Genomic DNA, 19,354 nt, shown 5'->3' on the forward strand with positions numbered 1-19,354 from the left:
ACTTCCTCACAAGAATTCAAAGACATGGTTTTTATTGTGATCTGTGCCTGTAGCCTTCTCCAGGCAGGGCAGGAGGTGGTCTGCAGAGGCAAAACAGAGACAAATTGGAAATTTTTCTTTTTTGGCCACATCGCACAGCTTTCAGAATGTTAGTTCCGCGGCCAGGGATTGAACCCTGGCCGTGGCAGTGAAAGTGCTCAGTCTTAACCACCGGACCACCAGGGAGTTCCTGACAATTTAGAATTAAAGCAGTATTGCTCAGTCTATGAGGGATGATCCATGCTTCTTTAGCCTTGAGAGAGAGAACCCAATGCAAATGCTGAATCAGGAGGGAAGGAGATGCATTTAAATATTTTTGTTTCATTTTAAGCCTTTCTAAATGCATTTTTATTCCTCACTTTCCCCTTCCTTCTTAGTGATGCTTCCGCTTATGAGCTATTTTCTCCTCATATCCAGGACGCCCCATCTATGTTGGTGTAGTGGACTGCTTCTCAACAGAGTCTTGGGGCCTGTTCCTCCAGGCTGAGCATTCTGAAGTGAGACCACCTGGCACACTCATCCCTGAAATCCCTGGAATCATCTCCATTCTGAAAACTCCCATTCTCCGTTCTCTCTCCCAGACAGTGGTGGATATGGGAGCAGACCAGCATATAGGCTTACTGGGGCTGAATTTTGCTTATTTAGGGGGGTATACATAGCATCTATGATGTTGGCTTTTTCATTTACTTGATTTGAGACTCTGCAGACTCTCTTTGTATTTAAGGTATCACTGCCTTTAAACTTCTTGAACTGATCCTTCTAGAAATGCTTGATTTAGATATTCTGATTACATAGGGGAAGGAACCGTAAAGATCATCTTTCTGGTTAGCTTTACTGTTGCTGTTAGTTCTCTGAGCAGCCAGTTTGACCATCCTGAAGAAAAGGGGTCTGGCACTGATTGTCTTACCACGTCTGCCAGGATGCGTGAGCCTATAAAAACCAGTTCAGGGAGTGAGCCATTCTGAATGCCCTGCTTTATGAAAGCCTAAACCAAGGCCCACAGACTTTAGATTCATCATTTCTGTTTTGTGCTGTTTATGATGTGGGCTGTGTTTGAATGACCCAGAAAAAGCTCATTCATAGCCTTTAGTTTAACCAAGAGGCCTTAAAGTTTGCCTTCTGTTAGGTCATTTTGTTCTTGAGATACTGCCACTGTTCTTGCTGACTATTGCTATGGCTTCACCAAGCCAAAGACTTTAAACTTTCTGTTCAGAGTGTTTTATTGCATCGGGGTTACCAGCAATGATTGTTTTCCTCAAGTAAGATGCTGGTCCTTAACTTAGGTGCATGGTCTTTCATAATGTCCTCTGGGAAAGATCTTTAAAAATAATTTTTTCTTTAAATATACATGGTAATTTAAAAAGTAGCAGCCTAATAACTTGAAAATTTGGAAAAAATTTTTCTGCAGCCATGAAAATTATTTATATACATATGCAAGTTCCATTTCACTGTTCCTGCATTAGCAATCTTAATCTATTCCACTTATTTGCATTTCTTTTAAAAGTTTATATACAAGGTAAATTACATTTTTTCTTCCCTTTTTACTTTTTTCCCATGCTTTTCCTTCACTTGGGAAACATTCTGACAAGACTTTAAAAACATTAAAAAAAATTTTTTTTTCTCTTTTGGCTGACCAGGGATTGAATCCATACCCCCTGCAATGGAAGTGTGGAATCTTAACCACTGGACCACTGAGGAGGTCCCAGGCGTTGTTTGAACTGTCCTTCATCTGTTTTGGTCCCACCCGTTTATTGCCACCAGCCCGTCTCCCTCCACCCTCGTGCGCGTGTGCTCAGTCGTGTAACCCCGTGGGCTGCAGCCCGCCAGGCTCCTCTGTCCATGGACTTTTCCAGGCAAGAACACTGGAGCGGGTTGCCATTTCCTTCTCCATGAACAGTCCTTTTTTTAATGTCATGGAAACCAAAAAATTTTTTTTTACTGAATATCTATTTTGAATTCAGTTCCATAGTAAATGTTACCAGTTTTGTTTCTTTACTATCTATTGTGACTCCCTCTCAGTTTTTAATCACAATCCACTTTTAAATTTATGTTTTTATTCCTTCATTTTTATCCTCTCATGTCTTCATAAGATTGTTCTCTAACAGTTTTCCATTGACCATATACTACCATATTTCTTCGGGGTTTTTTTTGGCCTCACATATGACATGTGGGATCTTAGTTCTCTATTCAGGGATCAAACCTGAGAGCCCTGCAGTGGAAGTGCAGAATGTTAACCCCGGAACTTCCAGGGAAGTCCTCTTATTTATTTTTTAAATATTGAGGCATATTTGATTTTTCTCTTTTTCTTTATTCATTAGCCTTTCGTATCATATGGAGAGAACCCATTACTTTATAGAATTTTTTTTTTAAAAACACATTTTTCTCATGGTTTTATACTTAGAAAATGCTTTAATCTTTTTTAGTATCCTATGAAATTCACAGCTTCCATCTCAATATTTTATGGTTTGTCAAAATTATATAGTTTCTTCAAAATTATTTTGAAGAAAATTCAAGTTCATTTCTAGCTTTCCTTCCCTGAGAAATGCACTTTTTGATCATATTTGTTTATTGTTTGATGGGCAGTGAACAATGAGTGACCTCTAGGCACATCTTGTGGTTTATTGTTTCTGAAAGACATTCTTTTCCTTTCCTTATCATTTTATTGTGTTCTCCCTCTAAAATACACCTGAAAGATTAGACTTAACTCTGTGTGGCCTTTGAGGACAGATCCAGGACCAATGGATGGGAGTGACGGGCAGATTTTGGCTCAGCCTGAGAAGAGATGTTTTTGGAAAAGACAAGCTTCCTGGATAAATAGCAAGTTCCCTGTCTTTGGCAGTGTTTAGAAAGAGACTAGATCTGATTTTCTGCCTTAGTAACCTAGCCATCTCTTTTCATTTTGATTCCCAGCAATTGTTATTCATCAGGAGTTACAGAATTAGTACAGTCCCTAACACAGGAAAGACACATTGAGATTTGTCAGCAATTTATTGATATGGGAAGAATCTTCCCTCAAGAAGCAGGTAGAGTCAAATCTATCTTGAGAATGAAGAACAAAGCTGAAAGCATCATGCTTTCTGATTGCAAACTGTACTACAAAGCTTCAGTAATCAAAACATTATGGTGTTGGGGTCTTCCCTGGTGAAACAGTATTTAAAAATCTGCCTTCCAATGCAGGGACATGAATTCAGTCCCTGGTTGAGGAATTAAAATCCCACATTGCTGCTGGGCTACTGAGCCCATGCACTACAACTAGAGACTCCTGCGTGCCACGATGAAGAGCCTGCACGCCACGATGAAAGATCCCATGTGCCGCAGCTAAGACCTGACTCAGCCAAAAACAAAACAAGAAGACCAGTATGGTATTGGCACAGAAACAGATGCAGAGACTGATGGAACAGAACAAGCAGCCCAGAAGCAAACCCACATTTATATGGGCAATTACTCTACAACAGAGGAGGCAAGAGTATACAGTGAGGAAAAGACAGCCCCTTCACTGAATGGTGTTGGAAAACTAGACAGCTACATGCAAAAGAATCAAACTGGACTACTTTCTCACACTGCTTACAAAAATAACTTCAAGTAGACTAAAGACGTAAATGTAAGACCTGAAAGCATTAAATTCCTAGAAGAAAACATAGGCTCTTTGACATTGGTCTTAGCAGGTTTTTTTGGGTATGTATCCTCAGGCTATGTAGTCCCATTTGTTTACTTTTGCTTTTACAGAGGACTACATCAAACTCAAAAGCCTTTGCACAATGAAAGAAACAAGATGAAAAGGCAACCCACTGAATGGGAGAAGATATTTGGGAATAATATATCCAATAACGGTTAATATCCAAAATATACAAAAAGCTCATATATTTTAACATCAAAAAAAAAGAAAACAGTTCTATTTAAAAATGGGCAGAGGACCTGAATAGACATTTTTCCAAAGAAAACATACAGATGGCCTGTAGTCACCTGAAAAGATGCTTAGTATTGCTAATTATCAGGGAAATGCAAATCAAAATGGCGATGAGCTACTGCCTCACACATATCAGAACAGCTGTCGGATAAGTGTTGGCAAGGATGTGGAGACAGTAGCACCCTTGTGCTCTCTTGGTCGGAGAAGGCAGTGGCACCCCACTCCAGTACTCTTGCCTGGAAAATCCCAGGGGTGGAGGAGTCCGCTAAGGGTCGGACACGACTGAGCCACTTCACTTTCACTTTTCACTTTCCTGCATTGGAGAAGGAAATGGCAACCCACTCCAGTGTTCTTGCCTGGAGAATCCCAGGGATGGGGGAGCCTGGTGGGCTGCCGTCTCTGGGGTCGCACAGAGTCAGACACGACTGAAGCGACTTAGCAGCAGCAGCAGCAGCTCTCTTGGTAGAATTGTAAGTTGGTGAAGCAGCTAGTATGGAGGTACCTTAAAAAATTAGAATTGCCGTATAATCCAGCAATTTCACTTCTAGTAATTTATCCAAAGAAAACAGAAACACTATTTCAAAAAGATGTATACATCCCAGTGTTCACTGTAGCATTAGTTACAATAGCCAAGATAATGAAAGCAACCTAAATGACTGTTGATAGACAAATGGCTAAAAAGCTATGGGGTGTGTGTGGGGGTGTGCGTGTGTACACAAACAATGAAATACTACTCAGTCATAAAAAAACAAAATCTTGTTATTTGCAACAACCTGGATGAACCTGGAGGATATTATGCTAAGTGAAATAAGTTGGAGAAAGATCAGTACTGTGTGATCTCACATATATGTGAGTCTAAAATGCAAAGCAAAAAGAAACATACTCATAGGTGCAGAGAACAAACAGGTAGTTGCCAGAAGGTTGGGGGGTGGGGGGATAGGCAAAACCAGGTGAAGGAGATTAAGAGCTATAGACCTCCAGTTATATAATCAATAAGTCATGGGGATGTAACATACAACATAAAGAATGTAGTCAGTAATAATTTTTTATGGGGCAGATGTTTACTAGACTTAGAGTGATTGTGATATAGGCAAATGTCAAATTATGTATGAAACTAACATAATATTGTATGTCAATTATATTTCAGTTAAAGAAGTGGGTAGAGCATATTAGCCCATTACTCCGTTTCATTTGTCACTCGGGTTATGGGTTTAAATAGATTCTGTTGGGTTGAGGGAAGACAGTCCCTTAGCAAGTTTGGAAACTGGTGGAGACTGTGATGGATCCTTTCAATATTTTCTCCTGCATGCCTTGTTTTATTATTTTACATGTTGTTTTTGTTACCCAGTAATTCTGCACATTTATCAGTTAGCAAAGCAGTGATCCATTGTTCCTCTGACATCTTTCTCATATGCTTCGTGTAGACTGAGGGCAGAATATTTTTATCAATGGACTGTCTTCCCATTCTAGCCATAGAAACGCTTAACTTGGTAACTATGAGGAGGTTTGTCCAGCAGTTCACTGTGTTATTTGGAGTTTCTACCTGTGTAGAAAATTGATGGTTATTAGATGTTCAAAGTGTAGGAAAGATCTAACAGCAAGGGGGATCTGGAATAGTTGCTATATTGATACAGGGTGTTGGGAATCAGTATTGCAGTTTTCTAGGAAAAACTGGTTTGTGTTTTACTTTACAGGTTGCCCTGTGAGAAGTAAAGAGTTTCCTTTGGGTAGGTCTCTAGAGAAGCGTAGGATTTAACTCTCTTGGCAGTGATTTTTTAACTTGTGTGGGTCTAAGACACCTCTGACCAGACTAAGGAGAGCCTCGGATCCCCATCCTAGAAACCACCCCGTTGTATGTATGCATAGAATTGTATATACAATCTTGGGGGCTTACAGATTGCCTGAAACTTTCCTGGTTAAGTAAGACACTCGACTGAAAGGACAGAGTTCACCTGGCACTCTGACGAAATGTGGTGCTCAGAGGCCGTCACAGGGAGGGCTCTGCTGAAGACCCAGGCTGTGATATTACTTTGCAGTTTGCCACCTTTTTTTCCTTTCCTAACTAAATATCACAGAATTCTCGATACTGGAAGTGACAGTGCGCAGGCCACTTGTAGTAGGGGAAGTTGGCTTCTTTCCTGTTAACTTCGTCGTCTTTTTTTTTTTAATCATTTTTTTAAAAGATTGTAACTGAGATGGAAAGCAGCAGCTTCTCAGCAGCTGTACCACATCATGGGCTTTGGAGCAGAAAGCAGAGTCAAAATCTCTATGGGGATCTTTAAAGAAAAATGCATGAAATTACAATTTATCCAGATTCTAGAGAAATTATCTAATCACAAAAAATTATGACTCTCACCCACAATAACTAGGGATCTTCAATGAACCTGAAACAGAATATCTTTGGCTCTTATGAGGTGGCATTTGTTTTAGTCCTGAATGTGAGCAAAGATGGGCTTTGCAGGTGGTGGTGGTGGTAAAGAGCCCACCTGCCAGTGCAGGAGACATAGGAGACTCGGGTTCGATCCCTGGGTTGGGAAGATCTCCTGGAGGAGGGCATGGCCACACGCTCCGATATCCTTGCCTGGAGAGTCCCCATGGATGGGAACTTGACAGTCTACAGTCCATAGGGTCGCAGAGTCGGACACGACTGAAGTGGCTTAGCACGCATGCACAGCATGCCCGCCCGTGAGCAAAGATGCTGCAGGAATGCTGCAGGTTGTGGCTTTGGTTGGTACAGTTACCTGATGGCCACCTTGCCTGTGCAGTTTAGCAAATACTCCCAAGTCGGATGTGTATTGTGCTTGATGGCTGAGATTCAACTAGTTGCTCCTGCTCTTGAAGTTGCAGCCAAGTGGCCTATAATGTGACCTCAGGTAGAAAAAAGTTTATGCATCCAACTGATATTTTCCCCCTCCATTTTTCCCCTCAGCTTTTCCCCAGATCTGGCTCTGGACTCACCAGGCACTGACCACTTTGTCATCATTGCCCAACTGAAGGAGGAAGTAGCCACTCTGAAGAAGATGCTGCATCAGAAGGATCAAATGATTTTAGAGAAAGAGAAGAAGGTACTGCTCAGTTAGTGCTTCTCAGGGCAGATGAGGCAGGCAGGTAACATATACGGTTCAGGGCACGATGCTCGCTGTTTAATGGATGTTTGTTGGATACATACCATTGGTGCTCTGAGAGAGATACCCAGTGGCAAGGTTGGGATGTCTTAGGGAGCAGCTTGCTGTCTGCCAGGATCGTGGCATGGCATTACCATTGTCAGTCCCCTTCTGTCAAGTGGTTTAGAGGGTTGATTTTTCTTTCTTTCATTTGGAGGAAGCTTCCACTTCTAGGGGAGGACTGACATTGACTGAGCTTGCAGAGATGATGTGTAAAACCACAGTGTCCACCTCTTATTTCACAGTGGGGCAGAATGCTACTCTTCTCAGCATAAGCTGTTCAGGGAGCTTGTAATCAGAGGGTGCTGAGTGAGCATGGAGTTGAGACAAGAGGAAGTAGTTATATAATTGGAATTTTTAATGCTCTCAGGCTAGGGGAACCTGATGCCTCCATCTCTATTATTGGGGTGGCTGTGTCCAAGGGACCGTAGTGCTCAAAATATGTGGACTAAGTCTGCCTCATCCCCAGATAATATTCCAGTAGGCCTTCCTGTAGTCACTACATCACTTTGTTTCCATTGGTGACAACTCCCTTCCTGAGTGACCTACTCTCTAAGCTCATTATTATCTTTAGTGATGTTTTATTCTGGTCTAAGAGTCATAGTCTCCTCTTCAGGGGAACTTTTTAATGTCCTTTTTCTGGTTCGTGTCTGTTATTTCTTATTTTCAGATTCTTAGAGAATGTCTCGTTTTTGCCTTATTATTCTAATAACTAATAATAATAGTTAACTTTTATTGAATGCTTTGGCTCAGATGGTAAAGAATCTGCCTGCCATGCAAGAAACCAGGGTTCAGTTCCTGTGTTGGGAAGATCCCCTGGAGAAGGGAGTGGCAACCCACTTCAGTATTCTTGCCTGGAGAATCCCATGGACAGAAGAGTCCAGCGGGCTACAGTCCACGGGGTCGTAAAGAGTCGGACACGACTGAACAGTTAACACCCTTCTATCTGCCTAACCCTATTCTAAGTGCTTTATGTGTATTAACTCATTTATCCCCATACCACTTTGAGGTAGGAATTATTATCCTCGTTTCATAGATAACAGTGCCTTCCCCTCAGGGTTCCTTCCGCTAGCTCTGTTTTCTCCCCGAGGCGGGGAGTTGTTGTTTCGCACTGTGTTCAGAAATCTATGATGAGTGCCAGCAAAGACATTTATTATTTAAAACATTTTTTTAACTGAATTTATTTTTGGTTGCACTGGGTCTTTGTCGTGGTGCGCGGGCTTTTTGTCATTCTGGTGGCTTCTCTTGTTGCAGAGTACATCTGTAGGTTCTGGCTTCAGTAGTTGCTGCACGCAAGCTCAGTAGTTAACGGCTCGTGGGCTCTGGAGCATGGGCTCAGAAGCTGTGGTGGAAGGGCTTAGTTGCTCCGCGAAACGTGTAATCTTCCCAGACCAGGAATTGAACCAGTGTCCCCTGCATTGGCAGGCAGAGTCCCATCTACTGGGCCACCAAAGAAGTCCTGTAATGTTAAAATCCTTATGTGCATTCTTTGTATCTGATTCCTCCCTCATCTTATAGATGAGGAAATGGCCTGAAAGAGATTAAACAGTCTGCCCAAATCACACAGCTGGGGAAAGGCAGAACAAGGGATGAACCCAGATCTTTCTGACCCTCCCGTTCTTTCTGCTGTGCTGTTTCTACTCTGCCAGTAAGGTGGAGGTCCGTGGGAAGAGACCAGTATTCTTTTTTTTTTTTTTCTTTTCTTTTTTTTTTTAACTCTTTGTGACCCCATGGACTGTGCCCACTGGGCTCCTCCATCCATGGAATTTTCCAGGCAAGAGTACTGGAGTGGGTTGCCATTTCCTTCTCCAAGAGACCAGTATTCTTTTCAGTTTACTACATGACTGTCAGATGAAAGCAGACCCAAGTATATTTTCTTTATGAACTAGATCAGAATGGCACATTAAAGAAAGGATTTTTGCAAAATAGAGACAAAATGAATACTCGTCTCTAGTGCTTTGCGGTCACAAGATCTTAATTCCCTTGCCTACAGCAGTGAACGCACCGAGTCCTAACCGCTAGATCTCCAGGGAATTCCCACAAAGTCAGGATTTTAAAAGGAGCAGAAACAAATAGTAGATTGTTTCCCGTAACTTTCAGGATCAAGATCACATTCCTTGGCTAGAACACAGGCTCTTCCGCATCATGCCTTCCTATCTGTGACCTCATCTCCCCACACGCTCATCAGGCGTCTGAATAAGTTCTCAGTTATCTTGCCCTCTGCTTGTGCCCATACTGTTCCCTTCGCTTGGATGCCCTTTTCTGTACCTCATGTGCCAGTTGCTACATGTATCTCACAACTCAGCTCACAGCTCATTTCTCTGATTTTATATCTCTTCTCTGTGCTCCTTGAATAGCATAGTCAATAGAAGAAGGCCTGGAGTTTGAATTCTGACTCTGCTACTTGCTAACCACTTTACTTAATCCTTTCTAAGCCTTGATGTTCCCATCTATAAAGTAGGAAGAATAATGATACTATCCCACAGGGTTATCATAGGATTAGATAAAATAATATAATCAAACAGCTTGCCTGGAACAGGGCAAAAATTCAGTAAATGACAGCAGCTGTTATTTTCATGGCTTCTCTCAAACTGTCAGTCATATTTGTTATAATCATTGATTTACTTGGAGGTGAGAATTTGAAAGATTATTGCCTATATTGAGTATGCCTATATGAAATATCTAAAACCTTCTAGCAAGTGGTCAGTGGCAGACATGCTAATTAATGCAGAATTTTGTGTAATTTTCAGGAAATCACTAGAAAAAAATAGGATACACGGTTCCCTGGCTTTGATTTAGGTATGGCTGTTTAGGAGAGCCCTGGGTTTCATTAATTTAGGGGACTATTTAGCTCTCTGGTATCAAAACACTTTTCATTGCACAGAAATTTCTTCTGGTCACTCTGCCTTTTTTCCCCCCACAGATCACAGAGTTGAAGGCTGATTTTCAATACCAAGAATCTCAGATGAGAGCCAAAATGAACCAGATGGAGAAAACCCACAAAGAAGTCACAGAACAATTGCAGGTAACTGCTTATTTAATATGATAACTCTGGTGTATTTAGCTGATGGTATTTTAAGTGATCTTCTCTTAGATTTCTTTTTTTCTCAGAGAATTGACATGTCAGTTGACATATTAAATCACCTTATAGATGACTTTTATTATTTTCTCTTAGATGTGTTCTAATCTTTTTACCTCATTAATTAATTAATTAATTAATGGGATTAATAAATGTGTTCTTTGATTTTGGGATAAACCAGATATGATTCCAGATGTCTGAATTGTAAATTCTGTTTATCCAACACACTAAAGCACTCCATGGTTTGTTTGTGTTGCATAGAGCGTCCGTTTGTAATAGTGGATCCCAGGAGATGCAAGTACGCTGACTAACTTCCGGCAAATACTTTCTTCCCTCTCAACCAAACCCTAGAACTTTCTGTTGTTTTCTACGTCTAGAATTTGTTCACCTCTTCCTGACCTCTACATTGTCTCCCTTAGCATCTGCATGAAACACATCCTATCCTGATAAAACTTCCTTTGTGCACTTTTTTTTTTTTTTTTTTTTTAGGCCAAAAACCGAGAGCTCCTGAAGCAGGCAGCTGCCTTGTCCAAGAGCAAGAAGTCAGAGAAGTCAGGAGCTATAACCTCTCCATGAGAGACCACAAGAACGCTCCCGGCAACAGCAAATGGATTCCTTGGTTAGGGTGGCAACCTGGCTGTTCTCTGGGAATTGCAAGCTTCCTTAAGAAATCTCTATATTATTACAGTTATCCTTCTTTGTGTGACTGCGTTGGGCTGAATGGAAACACCTGGTTTGTGCTGTGTTACGACTGCATGCTTGAATGTTTGGGGTTTTAAGCTCCCCTCTCTTTCTCTCTCACACCCTCACTCCCCTCTCTACCCGCCAGCCCTTCTCTCAGTACTACTGTCTCTCTTTTGCTACTTTTTTTTTTCCTTTTTGTGGTGGTCACTGCTCAGTGTTATGTGCAGAATTTTTTTTTTGATCCATTATTGCATCCTGCCATACCCATGAGCAAGCAATTTGGCATTAATTACATATCACTGCCACCCTCTGAACTTTGAAAACTGCCACCTTAAGACTTGGTACAATGGAAGAGACTTTTTCTCTCCAATAAACCTTTTGCTTCAGGGTATACTCTTGGGTTTTTTTCCAGGTATATTATGTATGAACTTTGTACTATGTATAGCCAGAGTTTTATTTATTTTTTAAAAAAAGAAACTTTTTCTTGATAAAGGAATAATGGTAGCCTAGCTTGTTCTTCTTGTAAAAGTGATGCTTCTTTAAAAAAAAAAATACTACTCTCTAGCTTTTAGTGAAAGAATCAGATCTTTTCTTTCTTGTTACCTTGGAGTCTTAAAAACTGATTGCTAAGGTGAAACAATTCAATATATAAGCATGGAGTTAAGTGCCTTTTGGAGGGTTTCTTGGAAGAGCATATAAGAAGATACTTAAGGGAGGTAGCACAGATTTGGAGAGTCTGTCCTTCTGAGTAAGGGCAGAAAGAAAGGTTGTCCAGGTTGTACTGGACACTTCCCTCTCCCTCCCCTTTCTTGATTGTTTTATGTGACTGATTTTAAATTCCCACACTGCCACCTCTTTTTTAAAAAAAGAAAATGCTCTTATATCAGTTGTCATACTGGGCCATTGTCAGATAACTTTTTTTTAGATGATTCAAAATGGGATAAGATTTGGACTACAGAGCATTTTGGAAGTTAGTATGAGCTGCTCAAGTATGGATTCTGAGTGTGACTGGGGGAATGATATCCCTATATGTACTGTCTCCCCACTCTTCCTCACCCACTGCTGCCTGTACACTCCCTGCTTTTAATGGAAACGTGTTGAAAACAGGTGCTTCTCAAAAGCAGCTTGGCCCCAACCTGAACTGTGTCCTGTTTTCCCTTCTTGACCCAGTAGGCACATGGATTTACTTTTCTTGTGAGAGGATGAATTTGCATTTCTAGCCATACTCTCAGGTCCTCTGTGATGTTTGTAAAAGAAATTAGAGATGTGTGGTGTGCCATGGAACAGTAAAACCAGCTACTTTGGAATCCTTTAACGCAGGGGGCGATACTGGAGTTAGAGGTAATCATAAGGGCAGATGACATTTGTACCTCAAACTACCAGAAGTGTAGCAGTAAGATTAACTTACTAGGCATTTCCCAGGAGCAAATGCTTCTAATTGGTGAACATTCTCACGAGTGGAGCCATGCACTTAATTGGACAGAGACATAGAAATGAGTGACTTCCTTCAGATAACAGGAACAATGGACCATGTTGCTTATCTCTCTGGTAGGGGATGTAATTTTCTCTTCTAAGCAAGGGAAATGGCAGTGCTAAATAGTTTTGTAACTTTTTGAATGAGGAAATTTTAGGTAAAGACAAACTGTCAGATAATATTTTTCAGATGCATTTACATTGACTATGGGGAAAAGATTGTGAAAAAAGTTGCAGTCATGGTTTTTTTTTTTAATTTTAAAGACTTGAGAAATTCTGTTACCTGAAGTGACAATGTAAAAACATATTTAGTTTTATACTAAATCTTTTTTTAAGGTCTTGGCATTTAATATAAAGCAAATCCATACATTTTCTAACTTTCCACGAGTTCCAAAAAGAGAAGGAAGAAACCTCAGTCTTGAAATTTTGGTTTTTAAAAATCATGATACTGTTTTACCATAAAATTGAGTAGCTAACTTTTGGTAACACCTTTTGTTTATTTGTATGTTTGTAATAATGGACATTTTAAAACACAGGAATGTTTTGGTTTGTACAGACTTTGAAAAATGTGTGTTAATAAAAATTCATATTGACTCAAGTATAATTATTGGTTGGTTTGTTTGTTTTTCATTTATTTCTTGCTGGTTCACCAATAGACATATCCCATAATCCCCTTCAACCTAGAAAAGAGTCAATTTGTCTTGCTTGTAGACTTTAAACAATTAAAATCCTAACAGCGCTAATAGGGAGTTTTTATGTCCATCAGAGAATAAGCTAATTTCTTTTTTCTGTGATTGTATTTATTCAGTTCAATTGCTTGCTTTATAAGCACTGGTGGGCAGTGAGGATACAGCCAGGAAGGCAATTGACAAACTTACTCTCATGAGGCCCCCATTTAATAGAATATTGGACAATGCCATTATTCCTTGATTTTGTATTTACCAGTATTATTCACAGTTAATATGGGATGAAGCTTCATACAGTATGAATGAAAGGTTTTTGATATGCCATCTCAAGGACAGGAATGTGTTGGTTTGAAACCCTGGCACTAGTAGGTTTCTAAATTGGTAAGTGCCTTTCAGACATCATGGTCACATCCTGGTCGTTCTCTTCTGTAGGCTCAATGACAGCATATTTTATAGGTGCTATGCTCTGAACGTTTATTCCTGCTCTCCCTCCTTGCCAGGGGCTTCCCCGGTGGCTCAGATGGTAAAGAATCTGCTTGCAATGCAGAGACCCGGGTTTGATCCCTGAGTGTGTAAGATCCTCTGGGGAAGGGAATGGCTACCCGCTCCAGTATTCTTGCCTGGACAATCCCATGGACAGATGAGCTTGGCAGGCTACAGTCTTTGGTGTCGCAAAGACTCAGGACTGAGTGACTAACACACGCACCCTGCCAAATTCATATGTTGAGATCTTAAAGCCTAGAGATGGTAGTATTAGAAGGTGGGGCCTTTGAGAGATACTTTGGTTCTTCCCTCGTGAATGGGCTTAGTGTCCTCATAATGGAGGCGTCAAAGATATCCCTTGCCCCTTCTACCATATGAGGAGAGAACCAGAAGGTGCCTGTAATGAATCCGGAAGAGGGTCCTCACTAGAGTGCAACCAAGCTGGCCTCTTGATCTGTGACTTCCTAGCCACTAAAAATGTAAAAAATAAATTTCTGTTGTTTAATAAGCTACCCAGTCTGTGATATTTTGTTCTAGAAGTTCAAACAGACTAAGACAGTAGACTGTTTATGATCATCTTTATTGTGTGAATTCTCTTAATTTACGCATTTGTTGTTTAGATGCTAAGTTGTGTCTGACTCTGCGACCCCATGGACTGCCGCACACTAGGCTTCCCTGTACTTCACTGTCTCCTGGAGTTTGCTCAAACTCATGTTCACTGAATTGGTGATGCCAACCAATCATCTCATGGTGGCCAAAGTATTGGAGCCTCAGGTTTACATCAGTCCTTCCAATGAATATTCAGGGTTGATTTCCTTTAGAATGGACTGGTTGGATCTCCTTACTGTCCAAGGGACTCTCAAGAGTCTTCTCCAGCACCACAGTTTGAAAGCATCAATTCTTTGGCACTCAGCCTTCTTCATGGTCTAACTCTCACATCCATACATGACTACTGGAAAAACCACAGCTTTGACTATACATGCCTTTGTCGGCAAAGTGGTGTCTCTGCTTTTTAATTTACTCATTTACTCAACCTTAAAAACCACTAGAGGGGAAGAATATAATATAAACAGAGAAAGACATCATCTAGTTCTTCAGGAAAGTGAAAGTGAAGTGAAAGTGAAGCTCTTCAACAAAAGACCTTAAAGTAACTTAGCAGACTTTTGGTCCCATCCTTTGCAGTTTAAGACCATATGTTACCTGCAGTGTAACGATCCTCACATAACCGTCATCTAGATTCTTGGAGGAGGGGCCATTTTTGGGAAAGCCCAAACTGTCAGGAGCTGTATGTAGTGTTGCGGTTATTATTCCTACACAACAAATTATCCCAAAATTTAGTGGGTCTTTTTTTTCTGACCGGGGATTGAACCTGGGCCATGGCAATGAGAGCAGTGAGTCCTAACCACTGGACCACCAGAGAACTTCCCAAAATTTAGTTTTTTAAAACACCCATTTTAATATGCCCACAGACCCAGCTGATCAAGAATTTGGACAGGGCATGGTGGGGATGACTAGTCTTTGTTGTGTAATTTCTGGGTCCTCAGCTGGGCAGATTGAAAAGCTGAAACACACTTATTGGAGCTGGAATCATCTCTCTGAAGGCTCTGTTTATTTGTGTATCTAGTGCCTGGACTGAGATGATAAAGTCTAGTAATACTGACTGAAGCACCTATGTAATGGGCCTCTCCATATATAGCTTGGCCTTCCCCAGCATGGTGGCCTTTAGGTAATCAGACTTCTTCCATGGTGGCTCAAGACTCCATCGCACAAGCGATCCAATGAACAAATCTGAAGCTGTGTTTCATCTACTGATCTGTCCTCTGAGGTCACAGTACCTCACTTCTGCAGCATTTTATTAGTCAAAACAGAAGTCCACCCAGACTCAAGGGGAGGAGACATAGATCCCTTCTCCTGATGAGAGGGTGACAAAGTAGAAGAGCATGTAGGATGGAAACTACTGTGGTGGCAATTTTTAAAAATATAAACTGCCACATGGGGAATGGATTTTAGAACCAAACCAAATTCCAGACAGCAAGGCAGAAGCTGCAATGTCTCTCATGGCCTGTCTCTGACTGTCACACCTCAACATTTCTACAATACCCTATTGGTTACAGACGACAAATTACTGACACTGTTCAATGTGGAATGAGACTACCCAGGTGCGTTCAAATCAGCAGGCAGACCACTGGGGTCCATCTGGGAGGCTGGCTACTACATTGACCTTTGATCTATAAGACTAACAACTACGTGAATCTCTGGGTTTTGAAGGCAGGAATGAAAATTGGCTTTTGGGGGGAAGGAGTTCATATTTCTTACTTATGACTGGAACCAATAACTACTCAGCCTGCTAGTGCTTGTCAGACTGGCACTGAAGCAGATTATCAACTCTACTTGAAAAGTGAGACTGTGTCAGGCTGTGGTTAGCTCTGAAGTTGGGCTGCCTGTGTTTGAGTTCTATCTCTACTTAGGGTTGCTATGAGGATTAAATAATGAATATGGAAGTCTCCTACACAATGTATGTATGATCCTACATACATTAAATAATCTATGTAGAACCATAAAGAAAGCTGAGTGCCGAAGAACTGATACTTTTGAACTGTGGTGTTGGAGAAGACTCTTCAGAGTCCCTTGTACTGCAAGGAGATCCAACCAGTCAAACCCAAAAGAAATCAGTCCTGAATATTCATTGGAAGGACTGATGCTGAAGCTGAAGCTCCAATACTTTGGCTACCTGATGCGAAGAACTAACTCATTGGAAAAGACCCCCATACTGGGAAAGATTAAAGGCAGGAGGAGAAGGGGACACCAGAGGATGAGATGGTTGGATGGCAACATCAACTCAATGGACATGAGTTTGAGCAAGCTCTGGGAGTTGGAGATGGACAGGGAAGCCTGGTGGGCTGCAGTCCATGGGGTTGCAAGGAGTCAGACACAACTGAGTGACTGAACTTAACTGAGAAGTCTCTAGAACAGTGCTTGACACATAGTATGCACTAGATTTGGTAAGTTATTATTATGCAAGACTCCCACAGAATCTATATTTTCTGTTTCTTGAGAGGGAAAACAACAGTGACAAAATAGAATGAACACGTATGTTCACTTGTTTTTTGTTTCCAAAGTTACTTGGTTCCAAGATCACTTTTAGGTCACCAGAACGTTCACAAAAACTAAAATTAATATGTCTTTTTTTCCCAACTCCATATTACCCACCTCATGTGTGCAACTTCGTTTCATTGATCTTTAGAGTGCCATTTTTAACTTTAATAAGATATAATTTACATATAGTAAAATTTACCCTTCTTAGTGTATAGATCAAAGGATTTTGATGGATGTACGAGCTGTGAGGGCTTCCCAGTGACTCAGTGGGTAAGGAATTCACCTGCAATGCAGGAGATCCAGGTTCAATCTCTGGGTCGGGAAGATCCCCTGGAGGAGGACATGGCAACCCACTCCAGTATTCTTGCCTGGAGAATCCCATGGACAGAGGAGCCTGGTGGGTTACAGTCCATAGGGTCATGAAGAGTTGAACATGACTGAAATGACTTAGTACATACACGCCTGAAGTTGTGTGATCAAACTGCCAACATTTGTTGGATCATGTAGAAAGCAAAGGAGTTTCAGAAAAACATCTGGTTTATTGACTGTGTTAAAGCCTTTGACTGTGTGGATCACAACAAATGGTGGAAAATTATTAGAGATGGGAGTAACAGATCACCTTCTGTCTCTTGAAAAACCTGTAGGCAGGTCAAGAAGCAACAGTTAGAACAGGACATGGAACAACTGACTGGTTCAAATTGGGAAAGGAGTACGACAAGGCTGTATATTGTCATCCTGCTTATTTAACTTATATGCAGAGTACATCATGCAAAATGCTGCACTGGGAGAATCACAAACTGGAATCAAGATTTCTGGGAGAAATATCATCAACCTCAGTTATGCAGAGGATACGACTCTAACGGCAGAAAGTAAAGAGGAACTAAAGAGCCTCTTGATGAGGGTGAAAGAGGAGAGTGAAAAAGCTGGCTTGAAACTCAACAAAAAACTAAGATCATGGCGTCTGGTTCCATCAGTTCAGTTCAGTCGCTCAGTCGTCTCTGACTCTTTGCGACCCCATGAACCGCAGCACTCCAGGCCTCCCTGTCCATCACCAACTCCCAGAGTCCACCCAAAGCCATGTCCATTGAGTAGGTGATGCCTTCCAACCATCTCATCCTCTGTCATCCTCTTCTCCTCCTGCCTTCAATCTTTCCCAGCATCAGGGTCTTTTCCAATGAGTCAACTCTTCACATCAGGTGGCCAAAGTATTGGAGTTTCAGCTTCAGCATCAGTCCTTCCAATGAACACCTAGGACTGATCTCCTTTAGGATGGACTGACTGGTTGGATCTCCTTGCAGTCCAAGGGACTCTCAAGGGTCTTCTACAACATCACAGTTCAAAAGCATCAATTCTTCCCATGCTCAGCTTTCTTTATAGTCCAACTCTCACATCCATACATGACCACTGGAAAAACCATAGCCTTGACTAGACGGACCTTTGTTGGCAAAGTAATGTCTCTGCTTTTTAATATGCTGTCTAGGTTGGTCATAACTTTCCTTCCAAGGAGTAAGCATCTTTTAATTTCATGACTGTAATCACCATATGCAGTGGTTTTGGAGCCCAGAAAAATAAAGTCAGCCACTGTTTCCACTGTTTCCCCATCTATTTTCCATGAAGTGATGGGACCTGATGCCATGATCTTAGTTTTCTGAATGTTGAGCTTTAAACCAACTTTTTCACTCTCCTCTTTCAATTTCATCAAGAGGCTCTTTAGTTCTTCTTCACTTTCTGCCATAAGGGTGGTGTCATCTGCATATCTGGGGTTATTGCTATTTCTCCCAGCAATCTTGATTCCAGCTTGTGCTTCCTCCAGCCTAGCGTTTCTCATGATGTACTCTGCATATAAGTTAAATAAGTAGGGTGGCAATATACAGCCTTGATGTACTCCTTTTCCTATTTGGAACCAGTCTGTTGTTCCAAATTCAGTTCTAACTGTGACTTCCTGACCTGCATACAGATTTCTCAAGAGGCAAGTCAGGTGGTCTGGTATTCCCATCTCTTTCAGAATTTTCCACAGTTTTATTTTATTTTATTTTATTTTATTGTGATCCACACAGACAAAGGCTTTGGCATAGTCAATAAAGCAGAAATAGATATTTTTCTGGAACTTTCTTGCTTTTTCGATGATCCAGCGGATGTTGGCAATTTGATCTCTGGTTCCTCTGCCTTTTCTAAAAGCAACTTGAACATCTGGAAGCCTGGCTTGGAGAATTTTGAGCATTACTTTACTAGCATGTGAGATGAGTGCAATTGTGCAGTAGTTTGAGCATTCTTTGGCATTGCCTTTCTTTGGGATTGGAATGAAAACTGACCTTTTCCAGTCCTGTGGCCACTGCTGAGTTTTCCAAATTTGCTGGCATATTGAGTGCATCGATATGTGGTCCCATCACTTCAAGGCAAATAGAAAGGGAAAAAGTGGAAGCAATGACAGATATTATTTTCTTGGGCTCCAAAATCACTGCAGATGGTGACTGCAGCCACAAAATTAAAAGACACTTGCTCCTTGGGAGGAAAACTATGACAAACCTAGAGAGCATATTAGAAAGCAGAGACATTACTTTGCTGACAAATGTTCATATAGTCAAAGTTATGGTTTTTCCAGTATTCATTATGGATGTGAGAGTTTGACCATAAAGAAAGCTGTTGTTGTTCAATCGCTAAGTTGTATACAACTCTTTGCGACCCCATGAATTGGAGCATGCCAGGTTTCCCTGTCCTTCATTGTTCCTTATGGTCCAATAAA

General features: G+C 41.2%; 1 protein-coding gene across 2 annotated transcripts in view; it reads left to right on the plus strand.

Moving 5' to 3' along the window:
* The window catches only part of FAM76A (family with sequence similarity 76 member A), a 28,685-nt gene extending 15,741 nt beyond the window's left edge, over window positions 1-12,944 (plus strand). For both annotated transcript variants that reach the window (XM_043445458.1, XM_043445459.1), the window contains 3 exons: window positions 6,876-7,011; window positions 10,034-10,135; window positions 10,679-12,944. In XM_043445458.1, coding sequence (XP_043301393.1) covers window positions 6,876-7,011; window positions 10,034-10,135; window positions 10,679-10,765 — 325 coding nt within the window. In that variant the 3' untranslated portion in view covers window positions 10,766-12,944. The remainder of the gene's footprint in view (window positions 1-6,875; window positions 7,012-10,033; window positions 10,136-10,678) is intronic.
* The last annotated feature ends 6,410 nt before the right edge of the window (window positions 12,945-19,354 follow it).

The sequence above is a fragment of the Cervus canadensis genome, chromosome 24, assembly GCF_019320065.1.
Source record: "Cervus canadensis isolate Bull #8, Minnesota chromosome 24, ASM1932006v1, whole genome shotgun sequence".
Lineage (NCBI taxonomy): Eukaryota > Metazoa > Chordata > Mammalia > Artiodactyla > Cervidae > Cervus > Cervus canadensis.